General features: G+C 37.7%; 1 protein-coding gene across 1 annotated transcript in view; it reads right to left on the bottom strand.

Moving 5' to 3' along the window:
- LOC125234160 (ras-specific guanine nucleotide-releasing factor 2-like) overlaps positions 1 to 26,200 on the bottom strand; it is a 109,602-nt gene that overhangs the window by 6,022 nt on the left and 77,380 nt on the right. The window contains 22 exon segments of the mRNA XM_048140364.1: positions 56 to 205; positions 2,003 to 2,023; positions 2,287 to 2,357; positions 2,485 to 2,587; positions 2,951 to 3,114; positions 3,595 to 3,854; positions 4,328 to 4,415; positions 4,809 to 4,873; positions 4,959 to 5,015; positions 5,542 to 5,724; positions 6,731 to 6,801; positions 7,322 to 7,502; positions 9,244 to 9,345; positions 10,437 to 10,625; positions 11,253 to 11,355; positions 12,008 to 12,133; positions 12,573 to 12,766; positions 18,312 to 18,483; positions 18,741 to 18,798; positions 19,393 to 19,490; positions 21,889 to 22,005; positions 23,297 to 23,444. Of these exon segments, the coding sequence (XP_047996321.1) occupies positions 56 to 205; positions 2,003 to 2,023; positions 2,287 to 2,357; positions 2,485 to 2,587; positions 2,951 to 3,114; positions 3,595 to 3,854; positions 4,328 to 4,415; positions 4,809 to 4,873; positions 4,959 to 5,015; positions 5,542 to 5,724; positions 6,731 to 6,801; positions 7,322 to 7,502; positions 9,244 to 9,345; positions 10,437 to 10,625; positions 11,253 to 11,355; positions 12,008 to 12,133; positions 12,573 to 12,766; positions 18,312 to 18,483; positions 18,741 to 18,798; positions 19,393 to 19,490; positions 21,889 to 22,005; positions 23,297 to 23,444 (2,721 nt within the window).

The raw sequence follows: 26,200 nt of genomic DNA, 5'->3' as shown, positions 1-26,200 counted from the left end.
TTTTTTTTCCATTCAGAACAACAGTAATTTAACCTGACCTCAATTATTTGCTAACCTGAGCACATTCAAAACTCGCATAGTAGCAGCAGTAGATATAACAGAGTCCCGTCTGGTCTGCGGCGGTGACGTGGTCGGTGGTGACCGAGGGTTTGACGACGCTGATGTGGCCACAGCAAATGCCACTGCCGCTGTTGATGTACTGCTCCTAGATGGTGAAAAATCCAGTAAAGACAAAGAAAAGATACAGGATTTTAGACTAGCCAAGATCGTATAGAGTTAAACTAAGAAGCAACGACTTTGATGCACTTCTGCAGTTTTTTTTCTACTGAGGCTTTTACTCCCTGCCTATTTGCACAGGGTGAATTTGCCAATGTCAGTGTTGACCGAAGTGTTGACTTTCACATGTGAGGAGAATGTTCGGTATTTTTATATGTATACTCGTAGGTACGAGACACGAGTATCTTAAGCAAGGGTTGAGTAGACGTCAGAATTTTATCGATGTTCGACGTTTAAAAAAAATTTGCAACGGCAAGGGTGCCAAAATCGTTGTTAGCCTATTTCGGTTTAACTCTATTGACAAACGCCAAGCAAAAAGTAAAAAGTATAGAAACGCAAAAAGTTTTGTGTGCGTTTCTATACATAATTTAAGTTTCGCTTGGCGTTTTATAGAAACGATTGTGACTTGGCTAGGTCATTTAAAAGAAACGGGTGAAGAGTGCGGGCTGCAGGTTTTCTAGGTACATTCCGGTATAAAGGTAAACTGTGTTTATGGTTTTCTACGTACAAGATTTCATCTTTCTGAAGTGGCTAAACTTACCTGAGCATTATTTCGAGAATATCAGGATATGATACTTATACTCATACTTAGTAGGTACTAGGTAGGTACTGTACTTAGCTTGTTAATGATAACAAGGTTTTTATGAAGTTAAGATGTATAATTTCATATTGTTAAAAATTACCTATTTAAATTATATTCAATTTGTTAACATGATTAAGTACATGTAATCTTTATCTACTTAACATGGTTTAAATGAGATTTTTGGCAGTAAAACTCAAAGCCACATCTTGAGAATATTAAATTACTAAGGATTAATTAATTAAATTATATATATTACCTATGACGTCTAATATTTATTATTATTATATTTGTGCACACTTTCCTAAACAACCATAAAGTTTGTCAAAGCCTGACGTAGGATTTATTTGGTGATGATAAGGACACAGAAAATACTAGAATGTTTAAAAGTAAAGATAAGATTTTCAAGATTGAAACTGGACGGACATTGTTAGAAAGAGAAAAGAGAGAAAGCAAAATAAAGATTAGAGTAAAATACGTAACGTCACATAGTAACTAACTACTACATGCATAGAGAAAAGACAAATAGATAGAAAATGTAAAATTAAAACCGATTTAAGTTCATGCATATACTATTGATTTAGTCAAGGATTTATTTAAAGGAGAAATAATGAATCACAATACATGGACAGTTTCAGTAGATAATTTTGAACCAATCATGATGCAAAAACCTCAAAGATACCAATCGTTCAGGCGTTTACATCAATAAAAGGATAGGTAAGAGAAATCGTGCCAATTTTCTACGAATTTAAAAAATACTTTTTACATACAAATGTCCGAATTGTGTTAGTTCCTGTTTTCTGATTTTGATGGCGTGAGGCTTGTGACAGTTGTGACTGAAGACCATGTAGAAAAGTTAACACAGTTGATAAAGAGATATGAAGATGGAGGATAATGTAGACTGAATTGCTGTCGAGGTGATAGTGGCTGAATATAAGCAGATTCAAGGTTGATAGTAAAACGTGTGGTGAGTTCTGTTCGCAGTGTACTTCGGTGTGCCCTGTGTACTACATCAATCGAGGACCATACATAAAAATCTTAAAAAGGGCAAAATTCTAAAAAAGTCTAAAGAAGCGTAATCTCAAAGTCGTCCTCTACGGCCGCTCTAAAAGCCTGCAGTCTACGAGTTACCTCTCAACCACTCACCACAACGGGTCTTTTCCAAAGCTGTTAAACGAATACCAATTGAATTATTCAGGTTTTTTTTATTTCTAAACAATTTTGCTGTGCGACGGATGTCACAATCCGACCCGTAATTGTGTGCAAGTTATTTAAAATTTGTGATTTATACAATTTTAGAAAAGTTACATGCCACAACATTGAGATTTGAATAAGCTCTCAATTTGTGCTGAACAATAATTAGTAAATCGATAAAGTTATGAATAAGAGAGATGATGGCTATGGTAGAAGCGATTGTAAATTAGTCGTACCTCCTGTGAGACTGACGGAACGAGGTGATGACCACTCCTGCTTTGGACTGGCTCGTTTCTCGCCGATAATTCTGGAAAGGCATGAAATACAATAAAGTAAAACAGGAAGAATACAGAACACGATGTTCAAAAATCTTTGAAATTACGGAAAAAAAATATGTTGATTAAGTAATCAACATCCTGTAACTAAGTAGTTACCTGCACTTGAGACACCTGTGAAGTGACAGACGAACGTGGCTCAGATCCGCCCCAGTACCGGCGCCTCTCGCTGTTGATCGACGAGTTGGTGAAACGACGTTCGCTGCAGAACAAAAAAAAACGAGATATTAAAACAACATAATAGTGCCTGATAAAAGAGACAGACCCGTTAACTATACGAGATTTGGATTTAAATTGGAAAATTAATAACAAAATGTGTACAAAGATACCGGGGTGCTTAAGCAAGCAAGGTCGCCATGAGGTGATTCTCGCCTGTTTATTTCGAATAACCTATCTAAATTAGGGCGCTAATACAACTGCACCGTAGACTGTAAAAATAGGGAACCTCATTCCAGTGACTGCTAATATTATATTTTTAAATAACAATCTTGTAATATAAGTAAATCTTGTAATTAATGCGCAGTTTAGGTGATCCTTCTTCAAATTTCACAAACGATGGCCATACCTGACAGACCGTCTTGGTGTGTATCGTCCTGTGTCCGAAGCCCGCCGGCTCTCTTCCGCGGCGGCAGCCGCTTCCCGCGCACCCTCGGAGCGACGCCGGGCGTCAGACGCCGTCGCCGCTGCCGGCAGCAGCCGTCGAGGACTTTGCGACATGGTGCGGACTCGCTGTGAAACAAACTAAACTTTCACGTGATACTTTCTTGCCTCGTCGGCGCAGAGGCCTTGCAGTGCCTACCTAGTCATTTTATAATAATCATCGATCAAAAGGTATTGTATCTCTGCACTGTACATATATTATTATATGTCCAACTTTCGTTTGTTACTTAATCAGTTTCAAAACGATAATGATAGAAAGCAAGTTAGACATCTAAATCAATGACCATGTGAAAATGAATCACCAATAATCCTTCTTTCATATTGTTTCAGTATTTAGAATAAAAAACCATGACTTATTTTTTTTTTAATGATAAAAGCAAGATTCGCCCAGGATTCTGCATACTTACCTACTATGCCTAGTCGATTCTACTAATTGCACTAAGTGAATTCTACTAAACTACTTATTGCACTAAATTTCGTGACTCTTATGAGACTGGCAACCGTAATGTACCTACTTACACGCCAAATGATGAAATAAATGAAACTTACGTCCGAAAACCTCTGCGATATCTTAAACTTCTCCTCCTTCTTTAGAAGAATCTTTTCCTGTTCCTCTTCCTTATACTTGATATCCTCATCGCTCTGGTCCACCAGCTCTATACTCTCAACCTTCATGATGGCTGCTGCTGCATCATTGTCTTTAGTTGGAGACTTTCGGGTTTTAGGATCTGGGGGTTCCGGGCTGGACTTCTTTGGGGTCCCAACTAGGGTCACTGAGCTTATACCACCGGGGGAGGTTGGGGTTGTACCTTTAAATATTTATAAATATAAAATAAAAAAATACAAAAATTTTAGTACTCGGTCCACTTGAACAAAGAACTTATTGACTGACTTTGTATATCATTATATTACAACAACAGAGTCCCTTGCTTACTTTATCTTGCTATTTAGTTTATTTAAACGCCTCAAAACAATATAACGATTCAACTATGATGGATGTTTTTAACACTACAGATGTAATTAGTGCGAAATGTTTATTCCGTCGTATTCTTACGGAAACGTTCGAACGTGTCATGCATGCTATTTCAGTAAGTCTCAGTACAATGAGTACTGACATATTGACTGAACTAGCATGACAAATACAAACCTTTCCGGAAAAATACCAAGGAAAACCATTTCGTACTACACTTGTAGCTATTTGTAGTTTAACTTCCAATTTTTTGATGATTTTCACAAGATTTTACAGTTGACCTAATTGATTCTTCAGAAATTAGAGACATACCTTTCAACGTCTCATTGCTAGATGACGTGGCCATTATCTTAGGGATGGTCAAGAGACTGTTGTCTTTTTCATCTTTTTCTTCTTTTTCCTCCTCCTTTTGTAAGCATGGTGAGAATACAATCCGGTAAAAATATTAATTTGTAACATCAGCGTTACTTACTGTTTGTCTATTACGAGATTTACGAGCCTACTTTTACTTATACCAACCGTAGACTTTAACCCCCTTATTCATAAATGTTCACTAAAGTTATCAAGCTGATAAAGTTCGTTTGTCCCTTTCTATCACACCAATACGTCGGAAAGGGACAAACGAACTTTATCGGCTTGATAACTTTAGAGTACGTTTATGAATAAGGGGGTAAAACTTTACATGCACAATCTAGTAGCAGTTTCCTTTGAAACAGCTTTGTAACGTGTTTTTGCTCAAACAAGTTCCAAATCGAATTCAGAAGTGATAAAAACATATAAATACCTTGCATACGCTTATTGAGGAAGTCCGTCGTGATGGTGCCATTAAATATGGTGAAAGCTTGTCGTCTTCCTCACCTGCGTTAATATAAAGACATGTATAAAGTATCCAAAAACTACAAAAAGGAGGCATAGTTACGAGTAATTAGTAGGTGACACTTACTTTTTAATCTTGAAGGTTTCCAATGCCAATCCCTCTCACTGAATTCAGATCCGTATCCTGAAATATACAAAGCTCTCATGAAAACGTTGGATACATAAAGAGGTTTCTAAAATTAACTTATACAATTTCGGAACATATTCGCCAAAAATTTCATACAGCGTATGGTGACTCGCCTGATACAGTTCTAACGCCGCTGGTCTTCCTTGTAGCAATAGATGGTTGAGCCAGCTCCAACTCCTGGACAGACTGCTTGTAGTAGACCTGTTTTAGTACTTCGAGGACCGTCAAATCTTCATTGAACTTATAGTCGGTAGGGATGTCGAATTCCACTGAAAAGTCTGCCACTTTTTGTACGAGTACAGAAGTAAGGATTTGCCTGAGACAGAACTAGCGGTGCTTGTCTTTCGTGTAGCATCAGGTGGTGGAGCCAGCTCCAACTCCTGGGCTGACTGCTCGTAGAAAACCTGCTTTAGGGGTTCGCGGACAAATCTTCAGTGAACGTATGGTTGGTAAAGGAATGTAAGGATTTTTTCTAAATTCCACTGAAAGGTCTGCCACTTTTCATACAAAGATAAGAACTTGCCTGAGACAGAGCTAGCGGCGCTGGTCTTTCGTGTAGCATCAGGTGGTGGAGCCAGCTCCAACTCCTGGGCTGACTGCTCGTAGAAGACCTGCTTCAGAGCTTCGAGGACCGTCACGCCGTCGGTAAAAACTCGGTATGTCAGTAAAAATGTGTTGAGGAAATCCACTGAGAGGAAACGGAGGTCTGAAAGCAGGACATTCTTTTTAATTATTTGCAGTTCAGTCTTTGCAAAGATCAAGTGTGGAAAACCCCTATTTATTAACAACTTTTGGGTCTGCTTGGCAACTTAGATCGACTCTGGCAACTATAACAATGGTGCATCCAAACATGTAGAGAGATTCGGAAAATATTCATAATTTTGTATCCAAGGGATACACACATACAATGTTCGCCGACTGTTACTTGCATCGCTTCACGGTTAGTATTCCAAAAATACGCACTAAGCGTTTCGGTTCAACATTTATTATGCGAACCGCCAAGGAGTGGAATGCCCTGCCTGAGTCTGTGTTTCCACATGAGTACAATCCAGGTCTCTTTAAAGCAAGAGTAAATAGGTATCTCATAGGTAAGCGTGCCCCACCTTAGACCGCATCATCACCTACCATCAGGTGTGATCGTGGTCAAACGTCTACCTATTCATACTAAAAAAAAAAACTGTCCTATATGTATGGATGATATTAGTGGAGATATGTAATATGAACAATATAGTAGTTAGACAGTAGACACAATGAGACATTTTATATCGATCCTCCAAACAAAGACTAGGTACAATTTTGTTAGCAATTAAAATAATTGTTTCGTAATAATTTAATTGATCAACAGTATCATACAGTGGAGCGACAAGCTTTAGAATTCAAAATGAAACATCAATATTTGAGTTAATTGCTTCCCTTTATTAGAGTTCAATAATAGGACTCGTGTCTGTATTGTATGCATCATGTTTACTTTAGAGCTTTGCTTTTGTCGGTGCATTACCAATAATGGAAGTTAATAATGTAGGTGGAAGACCAATAATTTATTTTTCTTCAGATTCTAAAATAGTTCTTCTTGTCTTTTTAACCCGTCGTCTATTTCTGTCATTAAATTGTCATAAAATAATTAACTTTGACATAATTTTTTAAAGTCCAACGCCATCTGTTAGGATTCTTATCAAACACAGACGAAGGATTAATAGTGCCTGTCGGCTCACCTGTAAGTCTTTGAAGTAGCCGTTGTGGTGTAGCTGATCTGATCTGTGGCACCTTGCATGAATTCAACGTTCTGAAATAATGCAAAAGAATTAGGTTATTATCGACAACAACAAACTGAGTATAACTGCCGGTAGTCAATTTTAATATTAAGTATTAAATTAATACTCGGCCAGATCGACAGGCAGGTAGACTGGCCGAGGCGGCACCGCATGAACCACAGTCCCTGAGGAGTTCTGTCAATGCTGCGCTCTCCACAACATTGCGCAAGTTCAGAGGTCTAGGCTACCGTTCTCTTTAAGAGTCACTGTCACTTTTCATACATTGCTAGTATCAGTTACCTACCTTAAAAATATATTTACCTGCTGAACCGTATATCCACGTCATCCGTAAACAGAGCCCGATCAGATCGACAGGCAGGTAGACTGGCCGAGGCGGCACCGCATGAACCACAAGCTCTGAGGAGTTCTGTCAATGCTGCGCTCTCCACACATTGCGCAAGGTCAGAGGTCTAGGCTACCGTTCTCTTTAAGAGTCACTGTCACTTTTCATACATTGCTAGTATCAGTTACCTACCTTAAAAATATATTTACCTGCTGAATCGTATATCCACGTCATCCGTAAACAGAGCCCGATCAGACCGACAGGCAGGTAGACTAGCCGAGGCGGCACCGCATGACCCACAAGCCCTGAGGAGTTCTGTCAACGCTGCGCTCTCCATGCATTGCGCCAGTTCGGAGGTCCACGCTGCTTTCTCTTCCAAAGTTGCTGCCACTGTTGACACATATAAACCGGCCATTTTTTTTTTAAAGTTGTCCACTCCACTTTTTTTTGGGATTTGGAAATTTTTATGTGGTTTTCACTCAGAATCGCGAGCTCTTTCAATCCTAATAGGAGAAAAAAAATGTCCCAAGGTTTTTTTCCCATTCCGTTACCATTTTTCAATACATTTTGTATGGCGGTAACGGAATGGAAGGTTTGAAAAACGTATGGAAATCTTGGGACATTTTTTTTCTCGTATCAGGATCGAAAGACCTCGCGATTCTGAGTATGAATCGCGTAAAAAATACCCATGTTACAAAAAAGTGGGGTGGACAACTTTGAAAAAACGGGCCCAAACACATTTAAAGCCAACTATGCAACTCCTTGGTGATGGGTTCCAAAACAAGGAAACAATCCAATGCCGGAAACATTAAAAAAAAACCGGTCAAGTGCGAGTCGGACTCGCTCACCGAGGGTTCCGTACAAACTTTCAATAGTTGAATCATCAAAATGTTATTCATAGAACTCTACAGATTTGCCTAAATCCCTCAAGACTCAATTTCCCACATAACAAGTAATATTTTAATATACAATTTTATTGTTAGACAACGTCCAAATAAAATCAAGACTATTCGACTTCAATAGTTTACGACTTACGACATGTCGCAAGGACGCTCCTGAACCGACCTCATTATATCAGGAAAAACGCGATGTAGGAAATGAGCGTTCAACGTACAGCGACATCTATCGGCAAATTGAGTAAACTAATGCGCGCGAGCTAGTATGGAAGATGATTTTTATAGAATAATTGTTTATTGCGTGAACCGATTTTAACCATTTTGCCTCTATTTGAAAGCAGGTAATTTCATTGTTATTTTGTTACAAAATACAGGTACAATAAACACCTGCAAGGGTGTTGAAATTGAAAATGTAAATCTGAAAGGTTTTTTATAAATAAAAAAAAAAAGTTTTCAAGATACGTGTACGATTTTATTTTTCCTGTAATATTCATTATAATAGCCATGTTTGGTGAAAATTTCATAAATTTATGTTGGTAAACTTCGGAGATAAGGGGGGGGGAACGGTATTTTTTTTTACATTTTCCTTCAAAAAACATTTTTTTTCCACAACCAAAAAATTATAAAAAATAGTTTTGAGATTTACAGTTTGAGCTATTTCTAACGATACCCCACTTGACCTACTTACTTGAAATTTTCAGTTTGACCCCCTTTCATTTTGGCCATTTTCTATCATTTATATTAATTAATTAAAAAAAAAATTCTTTCAACTTGTAGAGGTTCACAATGTTTATAACTATTCCAAATTTCATATCGATAGCATAAGTAGTTCTCGAGATATTTAACAATGTGACAGACGGACAGACAGACGGACAGAGTCGCACCATAAGGGTTCCTGTTGTACCTTTTTGGTACGGAACCCTAATTAACTAAAAGTTGTACAAAAATCTACAGTTTGAATAGTTGGTTTGGTTTTTATTCACTCCTGATAAACACTTTTAATCGTTTGACAATTTCGTATCACATTGCGAACAAGACGTTAATACGAAAAGGTACAAAAATCATCACTTATTTACGCCGGTGACTGTACCAGGAGGTACTCTTTAGTTTTCATAAATTAAATTCGTTGGTATAAATGGTGACATCGGTGACAATCCTGCCAATAAAATAACCTATGCTATGCTCATACTACTACAAATCAACAAATATCATCAGACGTTTTACATAGCACTCACCCAAGTGAGCACAGATTTGTTCACCCTTGACCTCAACAAGGATCTTGAAGTCTTTCCCTTGATAGAGGTCGCCTCCTGGGGAAGAACAGATGGATGTTGAATCTGAAAATGAACAAAAGTTATTCTGTTGTAACAGTCCGCGTTAACAATCTTATTCGAATTTCCTAGGACGTAACAAAGGAGATTTTAATTTTTATTTTTATGAGAGCTAGTGGGATGATCTTAATTAGAACCAGGATAATATGTTATGAGAACATAAGGAACCTCATCATCATCCTCTTCGCGTTATAACGGCATTCGCCACGGTTCATGTGAACCTGGGGTAGATTTGACAACAAATTCCAAGATTTACGAAAGCAACTGCCAACTGACAGTGCAACCCTAAGTGTGTTTTCACATTATCCGATCTGTTATCGGATGTAGGACCGATATCCCATACATTACAGGCGCCATCTTGGATTTTCTCCATTGAAATCCTTCCGACATCCGATATCGGATCGGATAATGTGAAAACAGACTAAGTTTAACTGGACTTATTAGAATTAGTCCGGTTACCTCACGATGATTTTCCTACACCGAAAAGTGACTGCAAATGTCAATTAACATTTTACACATAACTTCGGAAAGACTCATTGGTACCAGCCAGGGTTCGAACCCGCGACCTCCGTATTGAAGGTCGCACGCAGCACTTGAGAATATATAAGGAACCTTGAAATTTGAAATGTACCTAAATACAACTGCTTATCTATTTTACCATCGTCACCATGACTGCTCTAGTTATCGACAGGCATATATAGATAGCACAGAACTTAATTTAGATAGAAGAAACAAATTCATATATTTGTATAGGGGCCGAGCGTGTCAAATTTTGTACTGAAGTTGATTCTTGCCTGTAATTTTAAATATGTCTCAGGCTCTTGATTGTTCATAATTTTTGTGTTGTTGCAATTGAATATCACGTAACGAGGCCTTTTTTATGTTTTGGTTGACTTCAACTTACAAAAATTGACGCCCGAAAGCTGCAAGCTGCGAGTAAAGACGGACAACTCAGTGGATTTCACTGAGTTCATTTGACACGCTAAGTAGATACGTTTGCTTGATCTATGGTATATATGACATCTGTGATAGATAGCATGTCTAGCAGAAATAATAGCAATGATTCTTGGAAAATTGATGATGATTATGACATTTACCATCGTCATCATGACTGCTAGGATCCTCAACCAACAACGCGTCATGCAGTGGCAGTCTCCCAGTGGGTGGGAGATGCAGTCTTCCTCCTGTAGCTCTGGTGCTGAGGAGGAGGTGGTTGCTGAAGAGGAACGCCTGACGGGCTTGGAGTGACGCTCGGCGGCCTTTGCCCACCACTTGCGAGATCGTTCCTGAGGAATAGCGATATGTTATCATGAAATAGGTACTTCTATAATCGGTGCTTTTAGGTAGTTAAAAAGAGTAAAGGAATAATTTGTGTATTTTGGGTAGGTTACCTACAACATACGTCGGTTAACCAACCAAATACAAAACAAAGTGGATCTATCATTGAGCAAACTGTATTAACCTTCTTATTTTGGTCATGTAATGTTTTCACTTAGGTACCCTCAACTGGCTGAAGGAGCCTTTTGAGGGTATATTTTATTTATTTATTTATTTATTTTTTGTTTACATTTATTTAAATATCTACAGACTATAAATGTAAGTTACTTATTAACTATCGCACTTTTTCGTGATAAAAGTTTCATTTCCATCTTTTAATTCTGTCTATGATCCTAACGGCCCAGCCACGACATTGGTCTAAGCGCGACAGCGGTGAGCGGCAGCCATACGTGCGAATGAAAAGTCCCATCGCTGTGTCTCGCTCCAATATATGGCCGCCGCTCACCGCTGCCGCGCTTAGACCAATGTCGTGGCTGGGCCGTAAGGGTATCCAATTGACATATATCAGAGCAACATCAAAAATGCTCTAAATTTGAATTTTGTGTACCATTAAGTGTTATGTAGGAAAGTATTACCTTGTCTAATGAAGACTTGATTGACATCCAGCAGAATATCGCAGCCTTCAATTATCATCCGCTCCACGGCCAAGTTCTTGCGAAGGTTTTCTGTTTCGCTCACCTGTCAATATCATAGAGATGATAAGTAATAACATTAACTTCACAGTAAAATACCTTTTCCCCTCACTAGCTCGGAAACACGTGTTTTGTCCTTTAATACCAGCGGGTAAAAACGCATTTTATCCACTAGTGGGTAAAGCAATTTGACCTTGAATTAAGTCAAATTAACTGCTTCAAAATTGCTAAAAGTAGGTGAATCTAGTAATAAAGTAGTGGAACTACTGGAAGCAGTGATAAACGCATTTTTTGCGTTGTAGTTTCCTCGCTGTAGTGAGGGGAAAAGTTTTGTGTTACACTCGGGTGCAAATGTATTTTAATTCTCGTGTGTTAAAAAACTCGCAAATTAAGGATTATATTCTTGAACCTATAGAACCCTTTCACTTGCTCGTTTTTCAATTCCACACTCTGCGTTAAAATACAACTTTGCCGCCTTGTATAACAAATAACTATTTTAAGATGTTCTAGAGAGGTGATGATGTAGACAGAGGGCTATCCTTTTCACACATTCACACGCGGCACACGCCAGAGTAAAACACCTTAGAAAGGTACTTGGGAATAATGCCTCGACGGCTCTTTTTGCTGGGTGATCAAGCAGCAAGTAAGCAAGACAAGGTTCTTTTCCCTTTCACACACTGGAGTGGAAAACACCTCACCTCGTCATGCATCTGCCTCGAGAGCTCTTCCAGCTGCGCACGCGCGTGCTGCAGGCTGCGGCGCTCCACGTGGTCATGCGGCGTGTGTGCCAGCAGCTCGTGAAGCGTGATGATGTAGCGAGGGATCTGAACAAGAGGTTGCTGGGTTATATGGTTCGAAGGACCATTGTTAGCTTGTGAATGTATTTTTCATATCAGAATCAGAAGAATAGTTGTAGTCTGTGGAACTATTGATAGATTGCATAAAAGCAATAGTGGAGCTATTTGGTTCGTAGAACTAATGCGACTCTGACTCCTAAAGGCAAGGACATATCCAATTATCCATAGAAAGTTATTATATGTGACTTTCTTTACGAATAATTGCTTAAGGTCAAATAGAACTTTATCTTCTGGGAAATACTTGTTTTAAATACTTTAACCCAGAAATATTGGGCATTAATCGAAGGCTACACTACAACCTTTAAGGGATGAGTTCGCCTTTGTACTAACACGTATTTTTTGGATTTGTATTATTTTCTTGTACAATAAATTGCTTCCTACAGCTCGCTTTATGTATCAAACATACCTGATGCATAGGATACGTCAAGAACGTCTCCAACGACCGCCCCTGGCACGCCGGCTTGCTCTCCAACCTCGCCAGGAGCGTCGCAAACGGCTGACTCTGCTTACACTCCGTCAGCACTTGCAGCGAGTAGTGGTGGTTCCTAACGTACTCCTGGTATATGGTCAGCATCGGCAGCAGCATATCGAACAGGTCCCCTGTGGACACGCCTATCGTCTGATTGTTTGGTTGACAGTTCGACAGGGGCAGCTACGACGACACCAAGGCCATGCTAGCTTCCAGGCTATGAGGGGGGTCGCCTACTTTATGTTCAGACTGGTTTATGGTTTGGTCTTTAAGCTTTTAAATGACGATGAGATCGCTTTTGGGTCTCGGTTTTAAATACAAAAAAAAATCACGGGTTGTTTATAGATTTACTCAGGCAAAAAACGGAGCCAAAATTCTCAATATGTTCAGAAGCATAATATATGTACTTCAGAACATTAAATTTATTTTGCAGCATTGTTATTCATTACAAAGATTACATACTTTGTGATAAACGCATGAAAAATGAATATTAATGTACATATAGCGACCAAGATAATACAAATGATGGCGGTTTCATAAATCTTTACACTGCTTTCAACTAAAGTAAGGAAGGGCATTATGAATCACAAAGGATGCCGTTTGGATTGAAGAATGCACCACTCAACACTGACATAGAAAATACACGACAGGGAAATTATGCAAGGTCAAATTCTTTAAAAGGTGTTCAAAACCGCCAGTAAGTTATAGATAACAGTTGTAAAAAGGACGCGTCAACTACATTGGCATTCACTATGGGTTGTAAAATTTCACTGACGTTGGTTTCAAAGAGACACATTGACCTTAATTATTTTAAATTTACTTTATAGATTTTTAATTAATTTTAAGGGCTTATTAGCTTCGCCATGCTGCGCTATTCTATCTATGTCGTCTAATCTACCTACCTACACTAAAATATATTCTATTATTTTCCGTACACATAATAACTAGTTGTTCTACATTCTACGCAGCAAAACAAAATTTCTACTCGTAAATCGATATACCTACAATATAATTTATGATTAATTACATACCTAAACAAAAATACACGGTTATTAATACCAAGGCTAATATTAAAATCTAATTAATATATGTTACCTGCTGATGCTGGTTATTATAATGGTGTAGGTAAAATTTAAATGCTGTTGAAAGTACACGTATATAATTTTGTTAACTATTATTACCTACTACCTACTAACTAACATAGCGCAATGCCGTCTAAATACTGTTGGGTTGTTACTTAAACAAACTGCTACTAACACATAATATAACTATCGTTTATAAACTATAACAACTACAAATTATTATATACTCCTGTCTCTTCTACTTATAAAACAATATGTAAAGTTGCGTCTGGTGGAGTAAATGCGTTTTTTGATGATATCTTCTAAACTGAACATTTGAGAACTATTTAATTGCAATCCTGTACGTTGAAACTAGTTCGAAGTATGGTCACCAAACTTTTAACTTTATTCGGCTATCATATATGTAATACACGGTGCTCATGAGCATTAAAATCGAAAAGAAAAAAAAAATACCAGATGAAGAAATTTCACGTTTTTTTTTTACTATTTTGGAATGTATTTTGACATAAAAACGTAAATGTTATTCATAAAACTTCTTCTTCCTCGGTTCCTCATGGCTGAGGGTCGCGACCACATGAGGTCGTTATTTTTCGCACCAAAGCTCAACTAAACCTAGCACTTTGAATAAGTTTGACGTTTTTATTAAAAAAAAAACCTTAAATTTTAAAAGGTTTGGATTCTCTTTTTTGACATCTACGAGTATCATTGAGGATAGTGAGACTATTCGCTATTAAAAAAGCTTCTTGTACTGAGTAACACGAATACACTTTTGTACTGAATATTTTTTTTTTTTCAATTCGTGATTACTCTGAAACTAGGCGAAATCCAGAAAATTATAATATGACATTTTAGTCTTAAAATTATGTCAGGAATAAATTTAAATGCTGTTAAAATGTCTCACAATGCTCACGAGCACCGTGTATATTCTATTTCAAAAATATGTTCAAAAGACGCATTTATCCCACCAGACGCAAATAACCCGGCTGACTTTTTTTTTTACTTATATTTTGTTATATCTACTATTAAACATCTTTTTTATCCACACAGTGCTCTAAACAAAACTGTACCTCTTGCAGAGAATGAAACGTAAAATACTAAGTTAAGTTTATTAGACAACAGGTACACTATTTTCTACTTTCCGGAGACACTTAAGGTGCTCGCAGTTTTAATATGTTTAAGAAGAATACATAAAAAGCTTTATATTGCATTTGGGTCTCAGGAATTATTTAGCCACTGCATTGGTGGACCTGAATTTTATTTTTCTTCATTTTACTTTCAAAATAAGCATTATACAGAGTGGGGCCTGTAACAAAGGCGAAGAATTGAACTGTAGGCTATTCTCCTTATACTGATACTGATCAACATTTGTTCAGTGACTTTTAAAAATTATGAAGTCTTTAAATTTTTAATTTTTCATACAAAATAAATATTAGCTTCAATGTACGCCATTATTGTTGTCATTGACGTTGTCTGTCACACTTTAGACTTAACAGAATTCGCAATACATTACCTCTTAGAAAAATCTTTCAATGGTGATAAAAATCAAAATACAAGTTATTTTTGAAAGTCACCGAACAAATGTTGATCAGTATAAGAAGAATAGCCTAGAGTTCAATTCTTCGCCTTTGTTACAGGCCCCACTCTGTATAATGCTTATTTTGAAAGTAAAATGAAGAAAAATAAAATTCAGGTCCACCAATGCAGTGGCTCTGTATAAGAGAATTGTTATGGTTTTAATTTAAGACAATTTTCTGTGAAACAAATTTATCTTTATTATCTAAATATTTTTAGCAATATTTTCTTTAACACTAGTATTCAGTTGGTGATTTTAGATAGGTACACCATTTCCATTCAAGGATTGGTCATGCTTTTTCCAATTTCGCTATAAATTAAGTAATTAAGTATGTTTCCATCGGACAGGCTAAGGCACTGGTGCCACCAAAAACGAGTAAGCGATGAGCTGTCGGCGAGAGAAAGGAATAAAAAGATAGTCGCGCTCGTGTAACCACTCAGTTGCTTTTGGTAACCTCAGTTGCTTTTGGTAACCTCAGTTGCTTTTGGTAACCTCAGTTGCTTTTGGTAACCTCAGTTGCTTTTGGTAGCTTCAGTTGCTTTTGGTAACCTCAGTTGCTTTTGGTAACCTCAGTTGATTTTGGTAACCTCAGTTGCTTTTGGTAACCTCAGTTGCTTTTGGTAACCTCAGTTGCTTTTGGTAACCTCAGTTGCTTTTGGTAACCTCAGTGGCTTTTGGTAACCTCAGTTGCTTTTGGTAACCTCAGTTGATTTTGGTAACCTCAGTTGCTTTTGGTAACTCTAGTTACCAGCTGTCACCTTTATTTTACTTGAAAATAGAGGCCATTGAAAATTTAATAGCAATTGAGTGGGTAAATAATAGAGACGCGATGAAACTTAGCGTGAGCGATAGTTCGTCGCCGAGCGATGATATTGGGTCACTAATATATGTAAATACTATAAATATTTCTTCAGTTATTAAAGTTACTTTTAGGTACCTATAGTCAATCCATGGAAAAACAATTTAAAATCATGCTTACGATAATGAAGATAATACTTTCAGAAATTTAGTTGTATCAAACGTTGATGTAAACGTGAATAATTGACAGTATGAATAGTTGAACCGTTTGTGGACGCTACGCTACATTATAGAAAGTCTAAGTCCATTTGGGTGAATCAGTTTTTTCTTGCCTGTTATTGCCATGGTTACGGTCCCCAGAGTCACTCTGGTTTTATGCAAAATTATGCTACTTAAACTATGCAAACATGCATTTTTCTGGTTTTAACGAGCCCTTTTCTTAATTTGCACCTACAAACATGGACTACATGCATGCTTGCATAATTTCAGTAGGTAGCATATTTTTTATAAAACCAGCGTGACTCAGGGGACCGTAACCATGGCAATAACAGACAAGAAAAAGTTGATTCACCCATTTTCACATTATCCGATCCGATATCGGATGTCAGAAGGATTTCAATGGAAAAAATCCAAGATGGCGCCTGTAATGTATCGGTTAGGACCGATACATTACAGGCGCCATCTTGGATTTTTTCCATTGAAATCCTTCGGATGTAGGCATCCGATATCTGATAGGATAATGTGAAAACGCACTAAAGGCGCAGATTGTCCGCAAACTTGTTATATTAGTCCTCTCTGTTTTTAGTATTATCTTCATAAAATAGTCTGTCTGCTACGCAACGTGACTTTTTAATTTTTTAGGGAAGGCAGATAAGTCGATTATAATGATTGCTGCTAAGTAATATGGACATTCATTTGGCTCTTGATAACATTTTCAGGGTTCCGTAGTTTAAATATCATTACTTATATTTAATTCATTCTCAAAAAACGTTCAAAGTATTAAACAGTTTTCTTCTGTATCGTTAAAAGAAATATCGCGAAAACAACCTAACGCTTGAACCTCCTTTTCTCCAGAACAATCTTAGTTTATGATTGTACTAGTATTCAAACAAGTAGCAGATATTTGATTTTTAGATACTTGAAGTTTTTCTACTTCTAGTTGAAAACTTTGGACAGTTTTTAGATCTAAAATGGATCTGACAAGACATATTATTCTTCCCAATCCTAATTAATACATGTCAAATTATAATCTACTGAAAATATTTCAACTTGTGCTATCTTAAAGTAGTCACACCACTATACATATAAATACACTATACATATATAGGGCGCTACGAGTCCTTGCATAGATTACTCATATGAGAGATAATTTCGACCACAGCAACTGTGACCTGGGTGGCCGAGCGGATAAACAGGCATCTGCCGCGATTGCAGAGTACGCTGGTTCGATTCCAGCCTCAGGCACTAGAGGCCTTGGTCACTTTTTCTTTCATATGTGTGATTTATTTCGGTATATATTCTTTTTATTAGATCTAAATTTAATGTTGCCAGTTAGATACTGGATCTATAGGAAAATTATATCTTTAGATCCGTTATCTTTGTAAGGCAAGTCACCCTTTTTAACCCCCGACGCAAAAACGACGGGGTGTTATAAGTTTGACGTGTCTGTCTTTGTGTGTTTGTGTGTAGCATCGTGGCTTTCGAACGGATGAGCCGATTTAGATTTCGTTTCTTTTTGTTTGAAAGCTGAATTAGTCGGGAGTGTTCTTAGCAATAGGCGAGACGACTAAAAAAACTAATTAGTCCGTCAGTTAGGTCATCAAAGAATTTTAGACAAGTATTTTTTATTTTTTCTCGTAAACGAAAACTGACTACGGTACAGTGCGTTGTTTTTTCGCGTGACGTCACGCCTAGGTAGAATTTTTACTTAGAAGTGACGTCAGAAGCCCCCACTCCGGAACTTTGATGCTCTATATCTTTGTATTTTTCATTAACTAGAAATAGCGAAAAATATGTCTTCGGTAATTTTGGACGATCTAACTGATGGACTAAACAGAATGCCATTTTTTTTATGTAAGTAGTCGTCATCCCTCGTAGGATCTTTGATGAAAATCAGTCCACTATGTGGGGGGTTTTCAGAATTTAAATTTTGTATCAGGGTTATTACTTCGTTGCGTAGCCGACAGACTAAAACGCATGCATCAAAAATCCATGGTATCTCACCTAATACGAGGGTCGGCCACGACTCCATCCGAGAAGTCAAACCCTTGAAGAAGATCTGGTGGAGGAACAGAACTGTCTCACTGTTCAGGAAGATGGAGTTGACATCCTCGTGGGTGCAGGGGGGCTTCTTGGAGCTAGCGGCCATTTTGAAGGGGCGGAGGAAGCAGGTTACCTGTAGAAAGGTGGTAGGGATACGTCTGAGCTTTGGACATCAAATAGAATCCGAGTTTTAAGTTTCTTGAAGCCTTAAAAATAATTCTCAATAGACTTTTCAAGTTTAAGTGCAGAAGATCGAGTATCGGACCCTGGCGCTAGGCCGAGAAAACGCAAGGTTGAAGAAGAAGACCTTTAAAGTTTAGTAAAGTAACAAAAAGAATGAGATTGAAAAGTAAGTAGCTTTCGTAAGTGTAATTCGTAGAATCCTCTTACCAGTATTTCCATTTGTTCGAGATATTCTTCTTCTGCCTCAACCATTTTGAAGACCAAGCTGTAAACAATAACTAAAATTAAAGATCTTAGAGGTACGGCATGTATTAGTGATACATCATGACATGATTAATAACAATGTCATGAAAATTTACAAAATCGTTCTGAACAGCAAATTCAGAAATACTTATAAAATCCAAGTTCGTCAAATGTGCATAATTATATTTTTCCTTCACTCCAACAAAGGAGTCATTAGACGAAGAAACATGCCCACAATTTGCCAATTCACAGTTATAGCCCTGACAGCACAGCTACAAAACACATCATAGATACTGCAGTGTATGAGTCATGGAGCAATGTGCGATGACGTTTGTCTCGGGTTAACGGGTAGTGGAGGAGTGACAGTACTGTGAGAGCTGTCGGTGAGAGCGGACATGTCAATTTGACGCGAGCCGTATACTTATCCCCCCTCTGTTTCTGTAAGTACTACAGATTTATCTGGAACCAAAGGACTTTAAAGAGCTACCCATGAGCCTCATCATCAGACACTTGAATAGCTGAAGGGTTTTGGGGGTAATTGCACTTAAGATCCGAGTGGGTCGAAGTGAACCGTAAGGGCCCCCGACTACAGAGAGAGATACTACAGATACTGTACCTGTTCCTCTTCCGCATGCTTTCAGCGTGAGGGCTCTTGATGTACTGATCCACGATCTGCTTCCATCGCCGACGGCACAGCCAGCCTCGGAAGAAGCTCTGAAAATTTGCAGCTAAATCATTTTGTGTTCTTAAATTTTTTTGAAGTTGCTGCATAGATAGACTTTCTTTAAAGAAGCCAGTATCTTTAGAAATTACTGAATACTAAAGAGCGATGAAAAAGAGTCAATATCAGAATAGGTATGCGTCATCGAAAATACTTTCACTCTTATCTTTAATATTTATAAATTAATTATAATTCCTATTTACAATATACGTATGTATGTACATATTACCTACTTTTAATAAATAAGTCGCGCAATATGCTGTCCCGCACTCCTCGCTGGCTCCACAGAATACCAGCGCCGTTGGCAACGCTTACGCCGTGTCTTGCGTGGGCGACGGTCGCGCGACCGTCGCCGTCGCGTCTCATACTTCCATATCGATAAGGTTTGATTTCATATGCGTTGCATCGCCGTCGCGCGATCAACGCGCGACCGTCGCCCACGCAAGCCACGGCGTTAGTCGTGCCAACTGCATTGCCGAGTGGAGACCATTTCATCTTCACATTTTCTTTTCATCTGTTTGTATTGTATTTTTCTTCTAGATTTTATAGTTGTTTCTTTGTACTTTATTTGTTCTTGTAATGTAATGATGTGTGTTGCCTGAATAAACATTACGAGTATTCTATTCTGTTCTATTATATCCTATTCTATTTTATTCTTCGTAAGTATCACTTGCGAATTCGGAGGGAGCTATTGGTATCTGAATGCTTAATAGAGAATCGTTGATTGAATAAGATTTGTTTTCATTTTAGAAATGAAATGAAATGAAATGATTTATTTATGCATGTGGAGAATGGGTTACATATTAGGTTCTATTTGCTACTCAAGTAGTCTCACCAAACTCTACCTTTACAGGCGTACATACATTTTAAGACGATGACACACAATTCACATTCTAATTATAATACCAATTTATATAACAAGTCAAAACTAAAACGAGATCTGAGAGAGATCTGAGCTAATTCATAACAATCATAACCAATTATTAAAATCGGAATATACATACTTGTAGGTAGTAGGTGAACCTACATAATGTAAAATTCATGCCAGGGAATACGTTGTAAACAACTTAATTCCTTTCTAGTTTCTAGAATATACTCGAGTTTCTCTAACCTACAAAATGTACAACGTATGTGTGTGTAAATGTTTCTACGCCTAAAGGTAAGAATACTTACAAGTAACTTAGAACTAAACTTAGACTTGGTTATGTAACTTAGTTAATTTATACTGTCACTGGTTCTCTGTGATACGAGCTTAGTACGAACACTCACAAACTCTATGAAGTGTTTGATAAAGTTCCTTTACCTAATATTAGATACAGGGTGGCTAGCCGAATGGCACAATCGCTCACGAAACGCTCACGAAACGAAGCGCTAGTAGATATCTATCTCTATCGCGCTTGCGTATTGGCGCGACAGAGCCAGCGGCGTATCGCTTTCGTTTGGCGTCGGAGAAATGCCATTCGGCTACGGGGCCTGATGTAGTTTTGATTTTAAATAGGAATAATACGAAGGAAAAACATTTTAAACTACATTTGTGTGGTGACGGGTTAAGAATTTCACCACCCCCTTTCTTCCCGTGGGTGTCGTAGAAGTCGACTGTGGGATATGATATAAATTGTAGCGTATTTTGCACAAATAATGCATCTTTCTATTTTATTTTAATATTTTTCCGCACTTTTCGTACCTATCCGCCCTCTTTTAGTGACATCGCGCTCTCACTTACTCCCATACGATTAGACAGTGTACGCTAGCGTCAAGGCCATTGGGTGCTGTCAGCGTCTTAAAGACGCGCGATAACGACAGACACCAAAGTCCGGTAATATGGGAGACACTTTCACCCAACTGGCTACGTGTCACGAGATATTTTAGTTATACAGTGTATCCTTGGCTTAAGACGCTACAGGAGCGAAAATGCTAAAATGGAAAGGAGCCCCCCTTTCAATTTGGGAATTATAGTTAAATGTACTAATGTTATTAACTAGATTATCGAAAAAAAAATGTATATTCAGAACAACTCAGTTAACAGATATTGCGAAAACATCTTTAAAATCGAGGTTCCGCTCCCGACTATTTCCTCCTTCAAAACTGAATCAATCGTAACGAAATTTGAGAACTTGTATAACAATGAAATTGTCTGTGTCGGACCGTTTAGTTTTTTTTTGGCTAATTGTTACCAATTTTGAATACCACATCTTATTTGCGCCATAATCCAATAAGGCCGTTTTTGGAAAGGTTTGATGGGCTGATGATGATGATGATGGGACAAAAATAATAATAATCTGTGTTGAAAAAATCATTTCTCTATTTTCAAAAACCAGGGAGGAAATAGTCGAGAGCGTTTGTATGGAGAATTGACCCCTCCTGTATCGTCTTAACTTTGCTCCTAAGTACCTGGACTTTCTTAATTTTGCGCAGCTCCGCCGGGTCGATGTCTGGCGAGTGGCTTGGGGAGGTGGTAGCGGATTCAGCGCGGGTCGGCTGATCATGCTCCTTCTTGAATGTGCACAGCTGAGAAACAAACCAGAAAATCTAATATAGGTTGTCGATGATTTGCTTATAAATAAGTAGGTACAACACAGCAACCATTTCTTTAATTTGCTCCTTACAATTAAAATTAGTTTCAATTACTGATATGCCGACGGAAAGTTTCCAAAATTCTGAAATTTTCACATAGGAAAACTTCGGAAACTTTCCATACTTTGTATGGACAATTGTATGGATGGAAACTTTCCATTTCATAAATTTAAATTCCCTTTATTTTTCGTGAAAGTTCCGTGAATTTTTCAAGAAATTTAAGATTTGTTTGGAAAGTCTCCGCAACTTGCACATCATTAGTTATAATAAAGGAATAAGGTAAATACGGTTAAGTTTATCATAACGCGAAGTGTGTCTGGCCTTTACATTTGACCTTTTTACTCATAGTCACAGATGTTTTTGCGAGGTCACTTTTGCTCTTTGCTACTCACGATTAGTGTTAAACGTATGAACTCTCAATAAACGCTGATCATTGATTTAAACAAAATGGACACCGCAACAAAAAAGGCCCAGGGCTAAACCTCGGAAAAGGTGGCTTGACTGTGTGGAAGAGGACCTGAGGAGAATAAGGAAATATACCAACTGGAGGAGGGTTGCCAGAGATCGAGACAACTGGAGGAAGATAGTGGAGGAGGCCAAGACCCACAAAGGGTTGTAGCGCCATCGGAAGTAAGTAAGTATTGATTTAAACAGGCCAAATGTGAAGGCCAACACTTCCCCTTATGACACACTTAACCGTATTGACCTTAGATAGTTTTTGAACAGAGCCTGACTGTACAAAAAGATGACGGGCTCTTTGTGCTAGGCTATACTTTCCTTATCCTTTCATGGAAGAGTTTTGTAACGTACCTCAGTTCTAAGTTTTTTGACCTTACTGCTTAACTCACCGCGCTATTAAGCATACTCTCACCGAGACGGCCTCTCGCATTCAACCACCTGCAGAAGGCGGAGCTGCTTCTGCACTTGTAGAACTAAGTTCAACGTACCTCAGTTCTAAGTTTCTTGACTTCACTGCTCAATTCGTCGCACTGTTGAGCGTACTGCCATCGGGATGTCCTCTCGCTTTCAACCACCTGCAGAAGGTGGAGCTGCTTCTGACTTGTAGAACTAAGTTAAACGTACCTCAGTCCTAAGTTTCTTGACCTCACTGCTAAACTCATCGCACTATTGAGCGTACTGCCATTGGGACGTCCTCTCGCTTTCAACCACCTGCAGAAGGCGGAGCTGCTTCTGCACTTGTAGAACTTGTAGAAGTTCAACGTACCTCAGTTCTAAGTTTCTTGACCTCACTGCTCAACTCATCACACTGTTGAGCGTACTGCCATCGGGATGTCCTCTCGCTTTCAACCACCTGCAGAAGGTGGAGCTGCTTCTGTTCCAATTCTTCTTTCTGGAGTAGTAGCTTGTTGAAGCTGGGGGCAAAGAAATGGATAGAAATTAGTATAATAGGTAAACATAAAATAAATTGATTTAAAATTTTATGATTATTTACCAAATAACTTAAATCTGGACTTAATCGTGTATCACAACATTTAACCTCAATGACGTCCCTGAAACGTTGGAGGTTAGTTTTAAATGTGATACGTGATTAAATCCCGATTTAATAGTTATTAAAGTTATGTGAAGTTCATATTAGTTGGCTGGTAATGAAATTTCACCACCCCTTTTCTTCCTGCGTAGGCGAGAGGCTGACAACCTGTCACTGCAATGTCGTCACTATTTGGATTTCTTTCAACCCCTTTTTGCCAAAAGTGGCACTGAATAAACTTAGTAGTTCATGCGCTCTGCCTACCCCTTTATTGGCGGCAGGCGTGATTATATATATGTTATGTATATGTGTAAAGATGGTGACGTGGTAAAAGTACACACATGAAAAGTAGGTACAGTACCTACGTATTGGCTACGTGCACGACAATTACGCCCACTACCATGTGAACCTGAAGTGTAAAATGTCAGAAAATGACATGTAAACAAACATTATATTTTAACGATTTTTCGTTAATTTTAAATAAATCGAATAACAAGAGCTACTATTTCAAGTGTAATTTAGGTAGATAGATTATAAAGACATGGATATAATACCAAAAATAAGTTTCCAAAGCATTACTCACGGTATAAACTTCCAACCCCAGACTACAGAAGTGATATGGTATTCGCTAAACCTCCGTCCCGTTAATGCCATATAAAACAAATCTAAACGTAAGTACCTAGTCATGTCCGCGGCGGCAGAAATATCAGACACGGGGATATTCCCAGGCTAGGCCTGAATTTTTAAGCATAACCTTTTACGGTAGGACAAATACTAACAGACTATTGAACAATATTAGGTAAACAAAGCTTAAATATATTTTATTATAATGTTTGTTTTGACATGTCACTTACGTTTTCTCTTCACCGTAGCTATCCATTTAGTTCTTTGATCCTATTTCCAGTGTGCTCTAAGAAACGCATAGAACGTGCAACGACTATTTATGCCATTATTTGTACAATTAACAACGAAACAACATTGATGCCCCATATCAAACATTACACATTGTATTATATTGTATGAGTTTTGATAGATGACAACCACAATCAGTGTCGATTTTGACCACCGCAAGCACTGCGATCGCTTTGCTTACCCCCTCCATGCACTTCGCAATAATAAATGAATTTATTACTGGCACAAACAATATTAAAAGTACTTAAGTTACGAAACCAGCAGAAAAATGTTGTAAAAAATTTATTCTGACAGCTCAAACATGCATTTGAATATGACCCATGTGACCAGTTACGTTTAAATGTTTCCAGCCAGTTATGAGCAATTTTAATTGCTTTTACGGAAAAATAAATCTTAGAACGAGTGTTTACGGTTGAAAATAGTAATATCTGCTTCCTCACGCAAAGCTTGATTAAGGCCATGCATCGATAAATATTAGGATTTTAGATTCACTGGTGTGCTTAGCCCCGGAAACCTAGAGATCTGATTTTTGGATATGTATATCTTGACTATATGATTGAAATTTTTGTACAGCTCGAAACACGAATGCTTACAATTTTCTCGATAGAAATTTAATCCAAAGTAAGGCCTTAATTTTTCGTTTAACTAACATTGTGAAAAAAATATGCAACTTTAATCAGTCTAACCTACTTTAAAGTGAAGGTTTCCAAATTATCTAGTCTCTCGTAGAAGGAAATATTTTTTATTATCGTATATACAAAGATTTATCATCATTTACGATATCATGAATTCAACAGAAAACGGCCATTTTATGCGGTTTCGTTTCTCTTTCTTTCATGCGTCAATCGTATACATGTGTCCTTATTGTCAAAAATGTCAGACGGCCGGCGGGCCTCGAGGAGGCAAGACCTATGTCAAATCGCGCAGCGTTTTTGACAATTTATAATTACGAAAATTTGGACGTAGTTTAGCGAAAAGGATTTATCTCCATAAAATTGCCATTGAAATGAATGACTTTTGTTATTGTCAGAAAGTTTAAATTCTATTGGCAATGTTTGTGGGTTAGATCCTTTTCCATAAACTACGTTCATTTTGTATATTTATTATATATACGCATGTGTGCGTATTGCCAAAGCTACGTCAAACTCTATACTATTTGAGTTACAAGATGCTATGAAATTTCGACAGGAATGATAATGTGTCCGTGGCCCTGTGGTACCAGCCATCAGCTAAATATGCTAACTTCTAGGTGATTTTTTTCCATTTTATTTCGAAATTTCTACTTTTTGTTTTTTTTTTCTTTCTTATTATACCAAATAAATTATAAAATAAAGAAATTAATATTAATTCATCTTCAAAAGAAGAAAACCTTTTCTGAGGGAGCCTAACCTAATGTATACACAATTATAAGTGAAATAAAATAAAACAAAAATAAAAAAATACATTCATTGAAAAATAAGAATAGATATTGCAATAAAAAAAAATACAATGTTTAAGTTGGTTGGCCACGCAACGGGATTTGAACCCACAACTCTGGAGTGAAATCCTTGTACATATTGGATTGGACTGGCCCTGCCGGCCTGCTAAAGCTGATGTCCCTTGTTCGAATCCCGCCAAGGGTATTTATTAGTGTGAGGAGTACTTACAGATATTTATTTGGCTCATTTTCTCATTTCATCATCTCCAAGGCCATTTACATAAACGACTCTTGGTTTTATACGTACTGAT

The sequence above is a fragment of the Leguminivora glycinivorella genome, chromosome 15 (genome assembly GCF_023078275.1).
Source record: "Leguminivora glycinivorella isolate SPB_JAAS2020 chromosome 15, LegGlyc_1.1, whole genome shotgun sequence".
NCBI lineage: Eukaryota > Metazoa > Arthropoda > Insecta > Lepidoptera > Tortricidae > Leguminivora > Leguminivora glycinivorella.
The sequence above is the reverse complement of the archived record's forward strand: the minus strand, read 5'-3'. Positions and strand labels throughout refer to the sequence as shown.